Raw genomic sequence first — 18,255 nt, 5'->3', positions numbered from 1 at the left:
TAACAAAAGATATATCCGCCCAGGGGCCCATAGTATTATTATAATATACTTTTCTTTATAGAATTATAATCATTAATATCTAGAACGTCAAGTTATGTAACAAAAGCTTAAATTTTTATGGTAATACTGACATAGGCTATGGTAGTAAAATCCCAAAGCACGTTAAAAACCTCGTAGCTTAAGTTTAACTTATCGAAAGCAGGTTCTATAATAAAGCGAAAAAATAATAATTAGTGGCCATAAACAACTTATGACAGTTTTCACTAGTAGTTTAAATGGCTGTGTTCTTTAACCAGAAACTAAAATAATATACTACCAGTATAGTAATATAGTATAAAGTGACAGGAGTCATTTGTTTTTAATTTTCAATGTGATGTTAGGGCTGTATCTGATTTCTTTCAGAAAAATCTATGACAGTGGTTTATTCAAAAACTAGAAGTTCCACAGATAAGTCACAGAGACAGTACATAATGTACCTCTAAAGCCCGTGAAGTATTATATCGGTTTTCATTTACACGTTGTATATTAAACTTAACATACCCACTTATGTTTAAATAGGTACCTGTTCCACCAAGCCGATGAGTCCAATTTTATGTCCATTGCATAATAATGCGTGGGTAATTTTTCCGTCGCCGAGCGGTCTACCGGTTTCGTTGTCTATGACATTCGACATTAACCAGGGAAAGTTGCATTGAGCGACCAGGTTTGATAGCACGTCGAGGCCGAAATCTGAAACATTCATACTAGTCTATTGTTACAGTAAACTTATAAAGTGGGTACATTAACTTTTGATAACTATAACTTCATATTTGCCAGATATTTATGTTCATGACATTGAGTTGGTGGGTATTTTGATATAAATACGTCTGCATTATCGATAGACCTCAGGTACAGTCAGATTAACGTCGAACCGAGCCGGGGTCCGAGTCCTCGCAGGAGGCACCCTCGGGTCGACGTCTCCCACTTCCCCCCCGATGTCGTCGAGCCCTGGGGCTCTTCTCATGGCGAGCTTTCGCGCTCGCCCCACTCCCCCGGTGACGCCGTAGCAACCCCTCAGGTGGTTATCGGGAAATGTCTTTCCGAAAAAGCAAAAAGCGATAGACCTCAGTCCTACATGGACTCGAACGATGCAAAGATACCTCCCGGTGTATTAGTCGTATATCAGTCAGAAGTGGTACGATACAAAAGTCTAGCCCACGTGGCGCCCTTTTTCGATTTGACTGTCAGCTGAAATGACGATTGTTCTTATTGTTCTTATTCTTCTTATTGTTTTTCAGACTGTGGCCATCTTTAACGATTGTCTACTAAGCTTTTGGCAAAAGTGGTGATTGTGCTATTAATCATACGGTGTCAGCAATGTGTCTGTGCGACCTATTTACGAGAAAGTCTATGTGACCATCTACGACCGTGTGACCGCGTAGTTGCGAGAACTTATAAAGTGGGTAAATAATTAAACTTTTGATAACTATAACTACACATTTGCCAGATATTTATGTTCATGACATTGAGTTGGTGGGTATTTCGACTGCATTATCGATATACTTCAGTCCTACATGGACTCGAACGATTTAAGATACCTCCCGGTGTCTTAGTCGTATATCACTATACTAATGTTATCGTTACAAAGCACCTTCATCATATCAACCCATTACTGGTCCACTACAGGGTACGGGTCTCCTCCCACAATGAGATGGGGTTAAGGCCGTAGTCCCCACGCTGGCCCAGTGGACTGGTGGACCCCACACACCTTTGAGAACGTTATGTACAACTTGCAGGCGTGTAGGTTTCCTCACGATGGTTTCCTTCACGGTTAAAGCAAGTGATATTTTAATTGATTAATAAACGCACATAAATTAGAAAACTTAGAGGTGGGATTGGGCTGGGATTCGAACTCGCTCACCGAAAGTGAAATCCAGGTCTGACCCACTGGGCACACATATCACAAGAAAAGTAAAGTTCATAATCGCACGTGAACTTAACGTGGACGCAGTGGCGTTCACAGGGTATTTGACCATGGTATGCATAAAGAAGGAAGATGCCAAAAAGCCTTCGCATTTATATACAAAAATGTTAGGGTAGGCAGAGCTTTTGTGCATGCATGAAGTGCACGCCACTGCGTGTACGTGATTAACATGTATGAATCTAAGACCTGCGAAACAACAGTGGTATCGGAGGTACGACTATAGGAGTCAGCAATGGCGTGCACAGGAACTTGGACCAGGGTAAGTAGAATGGCATAAAATGGCAAAATCCTCCTACGTTACCAGTTATATGAAAACGTTCGGGTATGCAGTGCTTTTGTGCATTTATGAAGTGCACGCCACTGAGTGAGGGAACAGAGTATGCACTTTTCTTTGCACTAAAATGTCTCCCGTGTAGTTGGAAAATCTTTCTGGAGATCGACCACCGCGGCCGCAAACTGTGCGTGTGTGTGAATACAATGGCCTGTCTTGAGAGACGCTTCAAACACTGTCTAAGCGACACTATTTTGACGCGAGCGAGATTTACGGCCGCAAACATGGCAGTTAAACCCTTCGGCGCAATCTGAAGATTCCGCGGTATGCCTTCGTGTCCTTTTTTGAGCAACACCAAGCCAAGCTTCATCATAGATACGGCATCCCTCATTAATGCTCTTGCGAAGTTCATCTCTTCCTTGTATTTACATTCACTAGCAACTTAAATAAAATGACATTTTCTAAAAATGAATCCTAGCTAGATCGATTTATCGCCCCGAAACTGTATACTAAATTTCATTAAAAACGTTGGAGCCGATTCCGAGATTACATAAGAATTGCTCGTTTAAAGATTTAAGATATTAAATACTACCCAAAAATGCTAATCGCTTAAAATCTCGGTTAGTCTAAAAATTATTGCGGAGCAACTTTTTGTTCGGACTTAGAAGGCTCGAGGCCAGAAATTTCACTTACCAAAATCATGATTTCCAAAAACTGCACAATGCGTCCCGATTTCGTTCAGAACCGGTACCATCTGTTCGCCTTTTGTGAATGTGCTTACTGGAAAAAACTAAATATAGTCAAAGGCTAACCAGGAATATACAAAAATGTGTGATCCGTCACGGGATTCCTGGCAAATGTGAAACATTGCAACTGTTTTATACAAGTTATATGCATTAAATAACCGATTGCGACAGGAATCAGATATAATTTGATCCATAAAATAATTCCATTTTTATTAAGAACAAATTAAAATTTATAACTCTACGTAAAAGTCTGACCTGTAAAATAAAAAATCTCCACATATTGCTGATAAAAATGTAACTAAGGCAATACACAAATCGCCATCTAGCTCCAAAGTATAGCTTGTGTTATGGGCTGGTACCCAGGGCAATCGGCCGTCAACCTTATTTTTTCCGCTCCAGCTCGGCTAGTATGGCTTGTAATTTATCTTCTCCCACAGCTTTATCAACTCTCAGAGCACTGGCACACAAGTGGAAATAATATCCAAATAATATATGTGTAAATATTAAACGGGGAAAAACTTCTATTCCATGTTCCCGTGCTTTGGCAGGTGGACTAATTATATCCCCTGTCAGTGAATATAATCGAGGTATATAATTTTTTATGCCTGTGCTAGCCCAGCTATATTTATTTATATTATTATTATTTTATGTGTGTAATTTAGATAAATATTAGTGTGTAATTATTCGTAAGTATGTATGTGATAATAACACACCCCACCAATCGGTTTCTCTTAGTTTCCTAATCCCTAAGGTTGCCTGGAAGAGATCGCTACCAAGCGATAAGCCCGCCTTTTGTATCTTACCTTTAAGTTTCCTCTTGTTGTGTCCATTGTTTTTTTTCTTAAAAGTAAAAAAAAGAAAAGTCGAATACTAAGGGAACCCATAGATAAGGAAGGAAAGTAATACTTACGCATGCTAGGGGAGAAGGCGTCGCCGCTAAATAACACGAGTGGGTTCAAATGCTGCAAAGCTTTCACAGCTGTGCTAAACCTCAGTGCACCGCCCACCGGCTCCGTATCTGTTGAGGAAGAATCACTAATAATCCATCTTTTTTCTCAGCATCGCTAAGCCTTAAATGAGGGGTTTGCTGCTGTCCGCTGTGGAGTTCTGTCCTCTATCTCCAACTACATTCATCAGATCTACACAAAGTTTGGGCAAAATTAAACACATATTATAACCTCTATAGTACAAAAATAATTATTTAAATCGGTTATAATTAGTCGGAGTTATGGTGTAAAATCGTCAAACACTTTCATCCCCTCTCCCAAAGGAACCGAGCTTAATGTCGGGATAAAAAATATACTATATTACTTCTAACACTTCCAAGAATGTGTGTACAAAGTATCATGAGGATCGGTTAAGTAGTTTTTGCGTAACAAACAAACTTACATTCACATTTATAATATTAGTAGGGTAGGGATAGGGATAGGGATAGGGATGTATTGGTATGGTCAGCGAGAAGCCGTGTACATTCTTATGTGATTGATATTCAATCAACGTCTGTTATTCACGTTTCTATTACGTACCGCTAGGATGCAGAACGCCTTCCCGGCAACTGTGTTTCCTGCCACGTACAACTTGAGTACCTTCAAGGCCGAATGAATAGGCATTTTCTAGTCAAACTTCAACCTAGACCTCATCATTGCATCCTAACAGGCTTAACTGTTATAAATTGCTAACCTTTCGTTGATAAAAAGTCTATACTAGTATTGTTGCGCTGTGTTCCGGTCTGAGGCGTGGTTGCCGCTGTAGTTAAAGGCGCATGGGCTTCACGAAAGCAGTTTGTGCGCATGGCCACGGACAGTCCGTGGTTCGTGCTCGGTTCCTTTTTACACCATCACTCCGACAAATTATAACCGATTTAAATAATTATTTTTGTACTATAGAGGTTATAATATGTGTTTAATTTTGCCCAAATTTTGTTTAGATCTAATGAATGTGGTTGGAGATAGAGGACAGAACTCCACAGCGGACAGCAGCAAACCTCTCATTTAAGGCTTAGCGATGCTGAATACTTTAAAGTTTTTTTGAACTCCAAATAGCTTGAATGCCACATCAAAAACAAAATCAAACGCAGACGAAGTCGCGGGCAATAGGTCTGAGGCATGGTTGCCGGTGTAATTAAAGGCGCATTAGGTTTAACGAAAGCAGTTTGTGCGCATGGCCACGGAAATATTGGTAACAAAACTCACTTGTTGTCGGTTCGATGTTATATACATCGTTGAAGTGCACAATCAACACTTCGTCACCCATCCCTCGGCCCGCTAGTTGGCTGACCGCGCGCCTCCCAACCTGTCTCACCTCCAATGACGCCTGAGAATTTTACACTTATATTAACAAATCAAATATGTTAAGAAAATTAAGCTTAATTTGCTATACTCCGCGAAAAGCAGGTGAATCTGTATGGTGTTATTTATAATTTCTTCAATCTTTATACTACACACCGAATTTTATACATTGCCAAAGATCTGTTCGGTGTGGAGTATAAAGATTGAAGATATTAAAAATATTACAAAAAATATATCCCCCGATTATATCCAATGTATTCACCTGCTAAATCACGGGAACATGGAATAGGAGTTTACTCCCGTTTATTATTACACATATATTAATTTGATATTATTTCCACTCGTGCGCCAGTGCTCTGAGAGTTGATGAAGCTGTTGGAGAAGATAAATTTTGATCCTTACCCGGGGGAGTAATTGGCTCCTGCCCGTGCTAGCCGTGCTGGGACAGTTTATTTTTACGGGATAAAACTAGTTTACATCTTTGCAAAATTTCACTACTATAACTTTTATCAACAGCTTCTTCGGGATACATATTTAACTATGTACATCTCCAGTGTAAGCTTTTTGTACCAATGCTAAATATATTTCTCGTTTGGTTAAGTACTCCAGTAATGCGCATATTGTGTAGTCAATTCTATAATTAATTATGGCATGACCATGACGAGCATGTTTGATAGTGTAATTTTGACGTGTCAGTGATAGATGAGTGAGCCTAAGTAGGTCATTAGGTGCATGCTCAAAACTACTCAACGTTCTCTTCCCTGTTCCTTCTTCAACGTTGACTTCCCTGTTCATAGATCTTTACATGACTTCAGTGGATATGCTTCGGGAACTTTAGTACCAAAATATACATTTACTAATACAATACACACATCGCCATCTAGCCCCAAAGTAAACGTAGCCTGTGTTATGGGTACTAAGATGACTGATGAATATTTTTATGAATAATATAATAATATACAGATAATCACCCAGACACTGAAAAACACACAAAGGTTTTTCCAGTTGTGGGATTCCAAAACAGAACAGCGAGACTCCATCAAAGATAGTTATTTCATTAATTCATTATTTAAATAGGCTTATAGACGGCACTATTAATGCGTCATCATATTAACCTATTACCGGGCCACTACAAGGCACGGGTTTCCTTCCACAATGAGAAGGGATTGAGGCCGTAGTCCACGACGCTCGAGCAGGAGCCCAGTGCGGATTGGCGGACTCCAGACACATTGGAGAACATTATGGAGAACTCTCTGGCATGCAGGTTTCCCCACGATGTTTTCTTTCACCGTTGAAGCAAGTGATATTTTAATTACTTAAAACTCACATAACTTAGAAAAGTTAAGAGGTGGGTGCTGGGATTCGAACTAGGCTTCCGAAAGGTAAGTCCAGCTCACTGTGCTATCACCGCTTCTAATATAGTATAATATAAATGTATAACATAAAAATAATAATCGTATAAAAGAAAGAACCCTCAAAAAGATATACAATATGAAATAAACTAAATAGATTACATTGATCATTCCCTGCTAGCCTGTGATGCTAGTAACTTACAAAAGTTAGAGGAGCGAGTTGGGATCCGAACTCGGCCCCCCGAAAGTGAAGTCGAGCTCCTACCAAATGCGCTATCACCGCTTCCGCTCAGGGGTTTTATAAAGAACCGTAATTAGCGCAGACGAAGAACGCGGGCATCAGCTAGTACAAATATACAGTGTGTAGACTTTAGAATGCGCATGTAAGTTCATAACATCTGTTATGTCAATTTCACCAGTTCTAAAAAATTTAACAAAAGGGTGCCCCAAGGCCAATACAATTTATACAATGTCAAAGTCATTTGGACACCTATAGCATTGTGCCAAATATAGTGATCATTATTCAATAACACTTGTGTACAGCTAAACTTACACTGAGGCTGTATGTAGAATTGAATTTTAATCATCAATTTGTTGTATGTTAGATTTTAAAGTCTACCAATCCACAAAGCCCAGTGTGGTGGGCTATGTCCTAAACAGTTCTTATTGTGGGAGATCTATGCCCTACAGTGGACTGGTAAATTTTGGTCAGGTTGATATGACTTTAATTTTGACTATGAATATGCTTATGTGCCTATTTATTTCACAAAGGGTTAAGAGCCTTTTATGTATAGGCAGACAAAATAAATTGTTTTTATTCTACTACAATGTAGAATACAATTCGATCAGGTGACAACGCCTAAGATGGTAGCACGCTAGTTTGCTTGAGATATAGACGTTATTTTAAACCCATACTTTATTTCTGTTTACCAAACTCTGATTTAAAGACTATTTATATTATATTTAGTTTCTCCTCTATGTATAAATCAAGTTGGGTATGACTGTGCAACTAATTTAATATTACTTATTTGAAATAGAGGGAATATCAACCAAATTCAATTAATAAAACTTTATAGTTTTAGATTCTTTGATAACCAACCAAAGCCCAAATTGCCACTGCTTGGGAGCAGACTGGGGACCTATCACTCATCATCTGACAACTTGACAGATTTTCAGTACAAAAACTATCAAAACATTAAACTCCAATCGGTTACCGCTAAAGATTATAGATAGTAAAACCGCCCATATTAAAAAATGCTGGAAGCGATCTTATTGACGTTCAAGAAATTTCAACCATGCACTAAAATGAATAAGAGTTCTAATCAAAATTTTATAGTAAGTGATCAATAATTGTGTTAAATAAATAAATTTAAATAGATTTTCTTCAAGAAGCAGCGCATGAGTAAGTTAATTAATAATAAATGCTATGAACTTATATAAGTAAAAAATTAATAAAGCAAATATCAAATATTTGTATTTAGATTCAACAATATAGAAACAGTGATGCGGTGCAAATATATTAAAGATATACTAAACGCAAAAGATAAACCAATACTTATTCCAGCAATCTTTCTAGAAACAACTACAACATAAGCAATAATATAGAAAAAATATAACATTATTCTAGGAAAATTTCTATAAATGCACATTGCAAATATGTATAGACCATGCCTGTTTCAGCCATCCAACAACGGAACGAACGCTGTCCGTGACTTCTCCTGGCACGTCTACACTCGTTGACTCTATTAACGAGCTCCATCGTGATCTGAGTGCAGCTTGTGCTGCAAATGATGCCATTGCACGAACCGACTTCACTAAAAACATTTTTCATGCTTGTCTTTAACAGGATTGACCCTTTTTCAATATATGGCTAAGATTAAGTAAATATGAATATTTTTCATTTATAAAATTTTGTACACAATCAAAAACAATATCACTTTTTTGACAAAATAGATGGTTTATGACTCCAATGATTTTTCTAAACATAAGTTATTTCTAAATTTATGCTGTTAGTCTGAATATTAGAAACTTCATACAGTCAATCTGTCCTTCATGAACTTTTAACCAACTTATTTGTATAAACACCACACATGTCACACACATTTTATCTCCACATTCACATTTTCGCAAAACTAATGTGTCTATAAATTTAGATTTAAAGAAATCAAGGTCACATTTAACTTTTTTTAGAACGATTCATGTTTCTTCACAAAAAAAACAGGTTCGCTGAATAACGAAAGACAAATACTCTGACTATATTGTCACAGATAGTTTAGTCAATAGTTTCAGGTGAAATTCGTCTAACTAAGGCCCCGCAGTGCCGTATTAAGAATACTAATGTACATTGATAAGGTCAAGGCGCTCAGCACTGCGATAATTTATTTTAGGCACTTGGGCAACGTTTTTCAATGTCTTAATACGACATACTATATTTACTACTATTTCTTTGACACTTCACGTAATAAACACTCTTGTTTACCTACACTGAACTGAGACATTAACTATATTCCTTTCGTCGAATACTATTTTGCGCAAAATGTTTTTTAAAAACGGTATTATAACATAACTTACCTAACAAGTTGGTGGGATATATTATTTAAGTGTCAGGATTTTAAGTAAATTGATGTTTTTCATTCACAAACCAAGAGGACGTCGGGTTTATTTTAACAAAATTAGATCTTCTGATTTTAAAATTCAATGCAACACCCACAAACGGAATTCCTAAAACAAACTGTCAGTTTCGTTTAATGTCAAATTCGATCGGTTGTCAAATTAATTTGCGCTCCTATTCACGCTGAGTGAATATTAGCATTGCGATTCTGTCAATTATTATTTATCGTTGCATATATCTAAAACCGTTGATTCTTTTCAACTACGGGTTCGCCTCAAAGAAAGACCTCCAACTAGAGAGTGTAAAATCTAGACTCGCGCGCGAATTCACGATGCGATTAACTGCGTGATCGACGGCGTGAATCATGACAAGAACACTGTTCAGCGCTCTCATTGGTTAGCTCATTGGTGCTTGGTTCTTATTGGGTGTATTTGAATGATAACAATTGTTGCAATAAACCGTATTCAGAAAAGCAAATCTCTGTCTATGCTACAAGTACAACTTCATGCAAATGTACCATGCGGAGGAGTGCTATGCCACACTATTTATATGAAATTTCAAAAACTGGATTCCATAAAAATCAAATTTCTCTGTTACGGATATTTATAGAAACATTTTTTTTTTATGAAATTCAAAACTGGGCTATATAAGCAAGAAGTGTAACAAGTTTAATTAAAATAGATTTTTTCTGATTTCTTTGATTGATTATATGCATAACATAAGATGAAGACTAGGTCAGTGAATGGGAATAATTATTAATTTAAAGACTTTAGACTACGTAGACATCATAAGAGACGTCTCAGAGACCAACATAGCGCATCATGACCAGTTCCGCAAGCTTATGTAACCCATTTTTGATTATAATATAACATTAACTATATTCCTTTCCTTAGCCCTCATTTAAAAATATTTTTTATTTGTCTTAGGTCTTTGAAGCACAATATTATCATCATCATCATCATTATTACTTCAACCGATTGACTGACCTGGGGCATTTCGCGGCGGCTAGTCCCCGCGACTCGTTTGATGTCGTCTGTCCACCTCGTTGGGGGTCAAATACATGCACAATATTAACTAAGTATTCATAAATTAAGAAGTTACCTATGGGCCATTGACTGACGGATAGGGAGAAGGACGGACAGGCCGACGACAAAATACCTTTTCACCCGAACATACTGGAAGGCGCTGCTTTGTTCGCTCGCATCAATATAATTTAGAAGATGATCAAATAAAAGATTATTGTGACTTGTACATTTGCTTTATAAACAATCTGCTTAAATAAAAAGTTATTTCGAACTGAGTTGCTCAAAATCTTACAATTTAATAATTCAGATCCCTTGAAATCAATTACACTCCATGTTTGTAATAATAATCACCTTCCACGTCATACCAATCAATTAATTTTCTGTTGTACCACATAAATGTTCCTTTTAATTTAGGTGATGCTTCTAAAATCAGATACAGAACAGTCTTTGCTGCCTCATCAGGATTGACGCCTTTCTTCAATTTAGCCATATCAGTATCTACAGATCCTGGATGAACAGCATTTATGCTTATATTTGGATATAATTTCTGTTGTACCATAGTTAAAGCTGTTAATGCAATTTTAGAAACTCTATGCTCTGCATGTTTCCCATCATCTGCAAAATCTTCTTTTCTAAATGTACCATTTTTAACGCTTTCCAAATATTCATCAACAAAGTAATTGATATCTTCTTTATTGAGATCCTGTTTTGTTAGTAAATCCAACCATTTTTTGTTGCGTAAATTGGAAAGGTGTCCGCACGCACTTGACACATTAACGACTCGAGCGCCATCTCTCAGCAGCGGATATAAAAGGGCTTCGATGTTAAGTAAACTTTTGTAATTTATCTCGATATTTCTTTTCGCTGCTTCGTAAGTTGGATATACCTCATCCCATTCTAATATAGCTGCATTATTTACAAGCACATCGAATCCACCATGTTTTGTTTTAATGTATTCCGCAAGTTTTTCGATACTATTCTTTTCAGTCACATCAAGTAAATGAAACATTGGTTTTAATCCGAGATCGTTTAACTTTTTTACAGCTTCCAAACCTCTTGATTCATCTCTTGCTGTAAGATAGACGATCCCTTTGTAGTTTTGGCACAATCCTTTCACAATTGCGAATCCCAGGCCTTTATTTGCGCCCGAAACTATTGCAACTTTGCCCTCCATGTTTGTTTTGATCATAGACAACGTTAAACAGAGAATTACACTAGGGTCTGACACTTCAACCACCTTCAAAGTTCGATAAATAAATGACAGAAATTGTTTTCTTATTTTTATCTACCTAGGTAGGTAGGTACCTAACTATTGTAACATTGATATCATTTTGTAAACAAATATATATTTTTTTTATTACTTGATACAAATACGAGTAGGTATTTGGAATGTTGATGCTGTATTAAACAGTGTAGCTTATTCATTATCATTTTCGACGTGATCCACCTTTGTGTGTAAAGGTCCCAGGTTCGATTCCCGATTTTGTAATAGAGGAATCTGGCATTTAATGGTTTGAGCATAATACCTATGGACACAATAGTTTGTTGATTCGTACCGGATAATGAACAAACAAACAATCAAACAAACATTTACACATTTTTCTAACAATATTAATAGGTAAAGATTGTTATGGTAATAAAACATCTTAAGAATGGTTATATAACTTGTCTTACAAGTGTGAAATGATCCGAAGTCAAGGTTTTATTAATAAAAGTTTCCCGACCGTGCTATTTATGAGGATGCTATCTGTAGAAGGTTCCGGAAACCTTGAAGCGTAGACATTCAAGAATCCATCTTTGACAATGTTTCTGAATTTCAACGAAAGCTTAAGTGGCGCTCTTTATCTAAACTGCGGGTTTAAACAACTGCGGGTGGTAAAGTAATTCAAAAAGAGAACAATCGTAATCGCCTCTTATCTCATACTTCATATTTTTATATGTTTTTGTGTTTTAATTTGTTCTCTTCAGGACAGGCAAAGATCATAGGCTTATTCAGTCAGAAACGTGCCATACTATTTTTTGGCTCTGAATTCCTTCTGTCGCTTATTATTTTATATTCTAGCCAAAAATATTTCCAATACAATAAATATCTTAAGATTCAAGAAGATCTATTAAAATATACGAAGCTAATCCTAATTTTTTCATCTCATTATTTCTCCTCAAGATCGATTTGAAAGTATTATTTATATGGAGCCCCACAGAGAATATCTTGTTTTCCGTCTTGTTTAACGATCTACTATTCCTTTCCCGGGGAGATGTCTTCTGCTAATGCTGAGGAACAGGGGTGGATACCGTCAATTTAGTACCTAACTCCGGATTGGAACGGTGATTTTTTTTCGAAGCCTCGTAACACCAGATCTGAGAAAATTTATGGTTTCCAATTCTTACTTATAAGTAGATTTCGACGGGAGTTTATCAAAGGTATATAAAAAGTATAAAAGTACAGCAAAATTAGAAGAAGTGGGCACCTAGATACCTATTATCCTTGAAATTTTAAGTAAATAGTCATCTTATAACGTATACCTTTTCTTCGCGACAGGATCTGCCTATAAATTTTGGTAAGTAAACTCGTTCCATACAATTTGAAATACAAGAACCTTTTTCAAACTTTAATCCTCTGTATCATCCCCTTTGGAGGTAGAATCTTGTTTCGTTTAAATTTAACCCGTGAGAAGGCGCCCCCTAAGAAGTTACACGAGTAGGCACACGTTGAGCAAAATGCTCACGCAAATTCAAATGACTTTTTCGTGGGGGAAAAAAGGAGTTATATTAAAACTTTTCCCATTGTAATATAATGTTTTATTACAACGTAATAAAAAAAATATAAACTTGTGAACGAACTAAAAATCTTAAAAAAACTTTGGGCTCAACTTTTGGCTAATCTTTAGATTATTGACAAAAAAAAATTATTGCAACAGAAATTGGAATGTTTTATTCTTCAATGAGATCTTGAGATATGTGTCTGTCATAACATATACGGCACATAAACATCACATGCTCGGTGCAGAGTCATTTACTGCACAAAGTGCACGCTTTTTTGGAACGCCTATTTCCCTACATCTTGTTTCGTGTAAACTGTCGATTTCGATTTCATCGGAAGATTGTTCAGTGTCGGTTTCGTGGAGGCTGTGAATGACTGAACAGACGCTTTCTACGTCATCTACACGATTCTGGTCCGTATCTTCAGGATCTATTAAGTCTCCTTCTTCAGAATCGGGCTCTTCAAGCCAAGCACAAATTGGAGAGATTTATCGGTCATCCATTTTAGACTTTGTATGCTGAAAATAGCAAACAGAATATTTAAACAATAAATCCATATACGAAAAATGAGAATAAGTATAAAAATATTTGTTATTTACTAAAAAAAAACTTACACGAGTAAGCGCGCACTGAGCATAATGTCGCGCTTCACGATGCACTGCGGAGGAACACCTCACAACGTGGACAGAGCGACACTGAGAGGCGCACGAGTCATGTCAGGGGGGAGAGGATGAATAGTTAGGAAGGTACTGTGGAGCTTATAGTGCCCGAGGTTATAGTAATCAAAATAAACTGTAACAAATTTTTGCGTGAGCAAAATGCTCATAGCGCGCCTTCTCACGGGTTAACCGAGTGCAGATATACCTTTATGGATATAACCTGGAAAAGGACTTTCATACATACTTCCTTTTTATGGAGGTGGATTTTCAAAAACGTTCCATATTATGTATTTATTTACTTTATGTATTTACATCATAAAATTTACTGTCACGTAAACCACGAGAGTTAGATACTTATAATGATAAGTATCTAACTCTCGTTCGGTTTACGCTGTCTATGGCAGGACATAACTTTTTACATTTAAGTATATAAAAGAAGTGTTGTAAATTTTAATACCTAAAAAAACAATATTCTGTAATTAAATTCTATCGTAGATGTTAAGTGTTAATTAAATAATTTTCCTTAATACTTCTCAATTAGTACGACTAGTGGATGCTGGCGACTTTGTCCGTTTGTTTTCACTTGAAATTACATTTCTAAAATCTTTATTAGCTAGCTAGCAGTCTTTTTTTACTGGTTTTGTTAATTGCAAATACCGTGAGAACCTTTTGTTTCCCAATATACTTTCTATTGTATTACCGGGATAAAAAGCCTATGTCACACTCCATACTTTCAACTAACTCTATTCCAAAAATCAAGTTTATATAGTATAGTATTAACTATTTAGTTAGTGCGTGAAGCAAGAACAAATACATACTACAACAACAATAATTGATAGACCAGACAGATGGTTCACCTGCAGTGACGTGCAGAGGGTATGCAGATAAAATAAAATGATGAAAATCTCCAGTATGAGTTATAAACACTTGAGGGTAGGCTTTTTAAAACTCTTTCAATGCCTATCCTTAAGTTTTTTATAACTCTTACTGGAGATTTTCTTCATTTCATATCGTCTGCATACCCTGTGCATACCCTCTATGCACGCCACTGAGCTTCGGCTTTACTTTCGCGGGGCCGATTTCGATCTCATCTCTACCTTTTCTTACTACAGTAAGGAACACGTTTTACATAGTGGTGCCCTGTGTGACACAGGCTGTGTCCATAGCTTTAGGTGTCATGCGTCGGTAATTACACCAGCAGCCATACCATAAAGACTCGAACATAGCATAGCAACAATGCTGCTTAGCGGCAGATAAAAAAAAGCTTCCATGCAAACTTTATTTCCTAGTTTACCCCGTAAGGGGTTGAGTTTTACAAATCAAGGTAACTTAAAGCTTCTTCTGTCAATCTTCTACTCTCAGCCCAGGGTGACACAATTAAACACGTTTTAAAACACAAACATAACAATATATCCTACTAATATTATAAATGTGTAAGTGTGGATGTTTGTTACTCAATTAAGGAAAAACGGCTAAGCGGATTTGGATGAAATTTGGCATACATGTAGCCTTTGATATGGGTAAAAAAAAATCATCCCGATTTCTTAAGTAGTTCCCGGGGAAAATTGAAGTTTGTTTAAGAGCTAAGCCGCGGGCAGACAGGTTTGAAATTTTGTATGCATGCCACCGATGCTATGGAAAAGGACATGTACTTTCTATACCGATCTCTCAAATACTTTCCGTGGTAAAATTAAAAGTGTTAACGAGCGAAGCTATAGAACCAAATCTGCAGACAAGTACGCGGACAGAAGCTATTACATAAATATAAAAGAGAAAGTGTGTGGGTATGTTCCGTATAGGCTCCGAAACGGCTGGACCGATTTCAATGAAACTTTCAGGGAATCTCCGGATTGACCTGGCGAGTAATCCTGTAAAGTTTGGTGACAACACTCCTATTTTTGAACTGTCAAACTGTCAAATACAGCTTTTATTTACTATGATGATATTCTATTGTTGGGTGTACATGGGTGTAGATAATGATCTTCATCCGCTCGAGAAGATAATAGAAGAGAATGAATACGGAGAGAAATAAATGATTTAATATATTATGAGACTTAAATAAAAAAAATAATGATGTAAGTTTATTTTTCAAATAAAATAGAGCAAAATCTAGCCCGGCGAAGCGGGCTGGGTACGCTAGTACGGGTACGTTTTTAAATACGAGTATTCCGGAGCATCTGTGTTCCTCCGACGTGTTGATCGGAGCCCTTTTATACCAGATTCTTTTTTTTTTTATGCATTATAATTTATTGAATTTCCTTCAATATTAAAAGCATCAGGGGTCAGCCGTTTAACTGTGGTTCATCTGTCAGTCAGATCAAACTTATGTCCTGACTTACTTATGACTTATGTCCTGGGGCAGAATTACCTTATAATATTCATCATAATGTTATTAATATGTAGTAAATACAACCCACCATTATAGAATGCTAATCGTGATCTTATAAGGAAAATTCCCAACAGATGATGCGCGCACGTGTTTGTTTTAGGTAAGTGAATAAGTATAGGATTTTATTGTTTAGGTATATTATTATATTATTGTTGTTTCATAAGACCGAGGATGTAGAGTAGCTAGAAAGAACATATTGTCAGATAAACAACCATATCATGAACTTGGTCAGTGAACGTTCACTCTAACTTATTAAGTGGAACTTATTTAGGACTTTTAATGTGAACTTTCTGTACTCTGTGGTAGCCACCCTCCAGACCTCGACTCAACGACTCCGACGTCGGGTCTGGAGGGAGGCTTCGTCCGTGACCAAAGTTACCACCCTGTCGATAGAGGTCTTTTCATAGTAATAACTCTTCCATTTTCTTCGTCCGCGTTTATTACGGTTTTTTACAAATCGGCAACCTCGCCCTTCAGAACGTAACATAACATTGCAAAATGGCGGCCAAAATAAGCGGCGGTAGTACTGTCATGAATCGGTCGTGTAGACATTCTAGAACTTAGATGTCTTTGGCTTATTTGGATCTACTACAATTAGTTTTAATTTTGTCTGTTTTTGATAAAAACTAACATAAAATCTAAATATGTTCACAGATTACCATATCTAGAGATCTTTGCTTATCTTTAAAAAAAAAGTAAGATTACTTAGGAGCTGTGTATACACTCCTTTGTTACGGACATGAAATACTTTAAAAGGAAGTCGTAGATGTCATTTTTTTAATGTCCGGTTAGTCCTACTGGACACTATTTCCAATTACTACCATTGGACAACACTATACATGGGTGTACCTTATACCTATTGTCCTTTTGAATCTTGACTGTTATTGCTGGGTGCAGTAGAAGCGGTGAAAGTCTAGTATCCGGACGGCAACGTTAAAAGTGTCTATGTATATGCAGCGTCTTATGCGAGAACACGGCGTGTTGTGCGTGTCAATCAGAAATGTTACAAAACAGAACGTGATTGCGGTCAACAATCACCGTGCTTACGGGCATATGACATGGCAATAAATTAACATTCGTATTATGTGATGTACTCTAAACATGAAATGGTTTAAAAATTAATATTACCGGTTTTTTTTTTGTCGTGGCGGAAAAGCTTTATAATCCTGCTGAAGAGACGTGTGTGTTTTTTGCATACTTATATATTTTTTGTTTTAGCCTAAACAATTAAAAACCTTAACTGAAGATCCTAAGTATTTCAAAATGAGGTTTAAATACAGATTTCATTTATTTCAAGTAGGCCTAGTTTGTAAGCATATTTGAACGCCAAGTCAGTCTGATTGTAGTGACTCTACACCGGTTCGGAAGGCAGATTCTACCGAGAAGAAGCCGGCAAGAATCTTGACAGTAGTGTGTTTATGCAACATAGTATTTTTACCTATCAGAGATAAAAGATGTGTGATCTTCATCATTGCTGACGAAATAGTTATTCACGGGTAATTCCACGATGCAGTAAAATTTTTTCAATGGAATAAAGGCCAAAGCTAACAAAAATAGGAACATACTCTCACTTTTTCGGCTGTGTGTTGCATGTCGCGTGACGGTCGGCCGCGGAGTCGGGATAAAGTGGCAGGCGCTCAGCCGAGACCAATATGGCGGCGCCTATAGTTCGCATCAGCTGACCGTGTAGTGTATAGAGTTGGTAAAGACTACCACTCATAAGTGCCAGTGCTCCATAAAATATTGGTTACAGAGGGTAGAGGGTATGCACAGGGTATGCAGATGATATAAAATGAAAAAAAATCTCCAGTACGAGTTATAAAAAACTTAAGGGTAGGCATTGCAAGAGTTCTAAAAAGCCTACCCTTGAGTATTTATAACACGTACCTGAGTTTTTTTTTCATTAAAAATAGATACACTTCGCAGAGCATGAAAAGAATACGTCCTGCGACGTGCCACCCTGTGCCCACCAAACTGAGGCGTAGGTAAGCTTCACGTGTCTGTTATTACACCGGCCACGACGGCTTGTGAACCGGAACACAGCATTGCAACAATGCTGCTTTGCGGCAGAAATAATCATGGCGGTACTTTCCCCGAGCTCTGTCTCATAAAGCTTCTATACACACTTTTTTTTCTTTGAGAGCAGTCAATTTAGTGTAATTTAATATTTGTATATAACACAGGTGTCACT

At 37.0% G+C, this 18,255-nt stretch overlaps 2 protein-coding genes across 4 annotated transcripts in view; both read right to left on the bottom strand.

Annotated features, from left to right (window-relative positions):
- Positions 1-10,430, bottom strand: part of LOC120637127 (snake venom 5'-nucleotidase) — a 42,573-nt gene extending 32,143 nt beyond the window's left edge. Inside the window, exons 1-5 of one of the 3 annotated variants that reach the window (XM_039908797.1) lie at positions 10,333-10,430; positions 5,173-5,293; positions 3,891-3,998; positions 2,928-3,014; positions 563-729 (exon numbers count right to left, since the gene is read on the bottom strand). In XM_039908797.1, coding sequence (XP_039764731.1) covers positions 563-729; positions 2,928-3,014; positions 3,891-3,998; positions 5,173-5,233 — 423 coding nt within the window. In that variant the 5' untranslated portion in view covers positions 5,234-5,293; positions 10,333-10,430. Of the gene's footprint in view, positions 1-562; positions 730-2,927; positions 3,015-3,890; positions 3,999-5,172; positions 5,294-8,286; positions 8,379-9,191; positions 9,328-10,332 lie in introns of those variants that run through there. The other 2 variants (XM_039908788.1, XM_039908804.1) reach the window with 2 other exon arrangements.
- A 43-nt stretch (positions 10,431-10,473) lies between these two features.
- LOC120637146 (carbonyl reductase [NADPH] 1-like) lies at positions 10,474-11,499 on the bottom strand. Its single transcript, XM_039908816.1, has one exon. The coding sequence runs from the start codon at positions 11,443-11,445 to the stop codon at positions 10,579-10,581; it is 867 nt and encodes a 288-aa protein (XP_039764750.1). The 5' UTR covers positions 11,446-11,499; the 3' UTR covers positions 10,474-10,578.
- Between the last annotated feature and the right edge of the window lie 6,756 nt (positions 11,500-18,255).

The sequence above is a fragment of the Pararge aegeria genome, chromosome 1 (assembly GCF_905163445.1).
Source record: "Pararge aegeria chromosome 1, ilParAegt1.1, whole genome shotgun sequence".
NCBI classification, from domain to species: domain Eukaryota; kingdom Metazoa; phylum Arthropoda; class Insecta; order Lepidoptera; family Nymphalidae; genus Pararge; species Pararge aegeria.
This window is presented reverse-complemented; position numbering and strand designations above follow the sequence as displayed.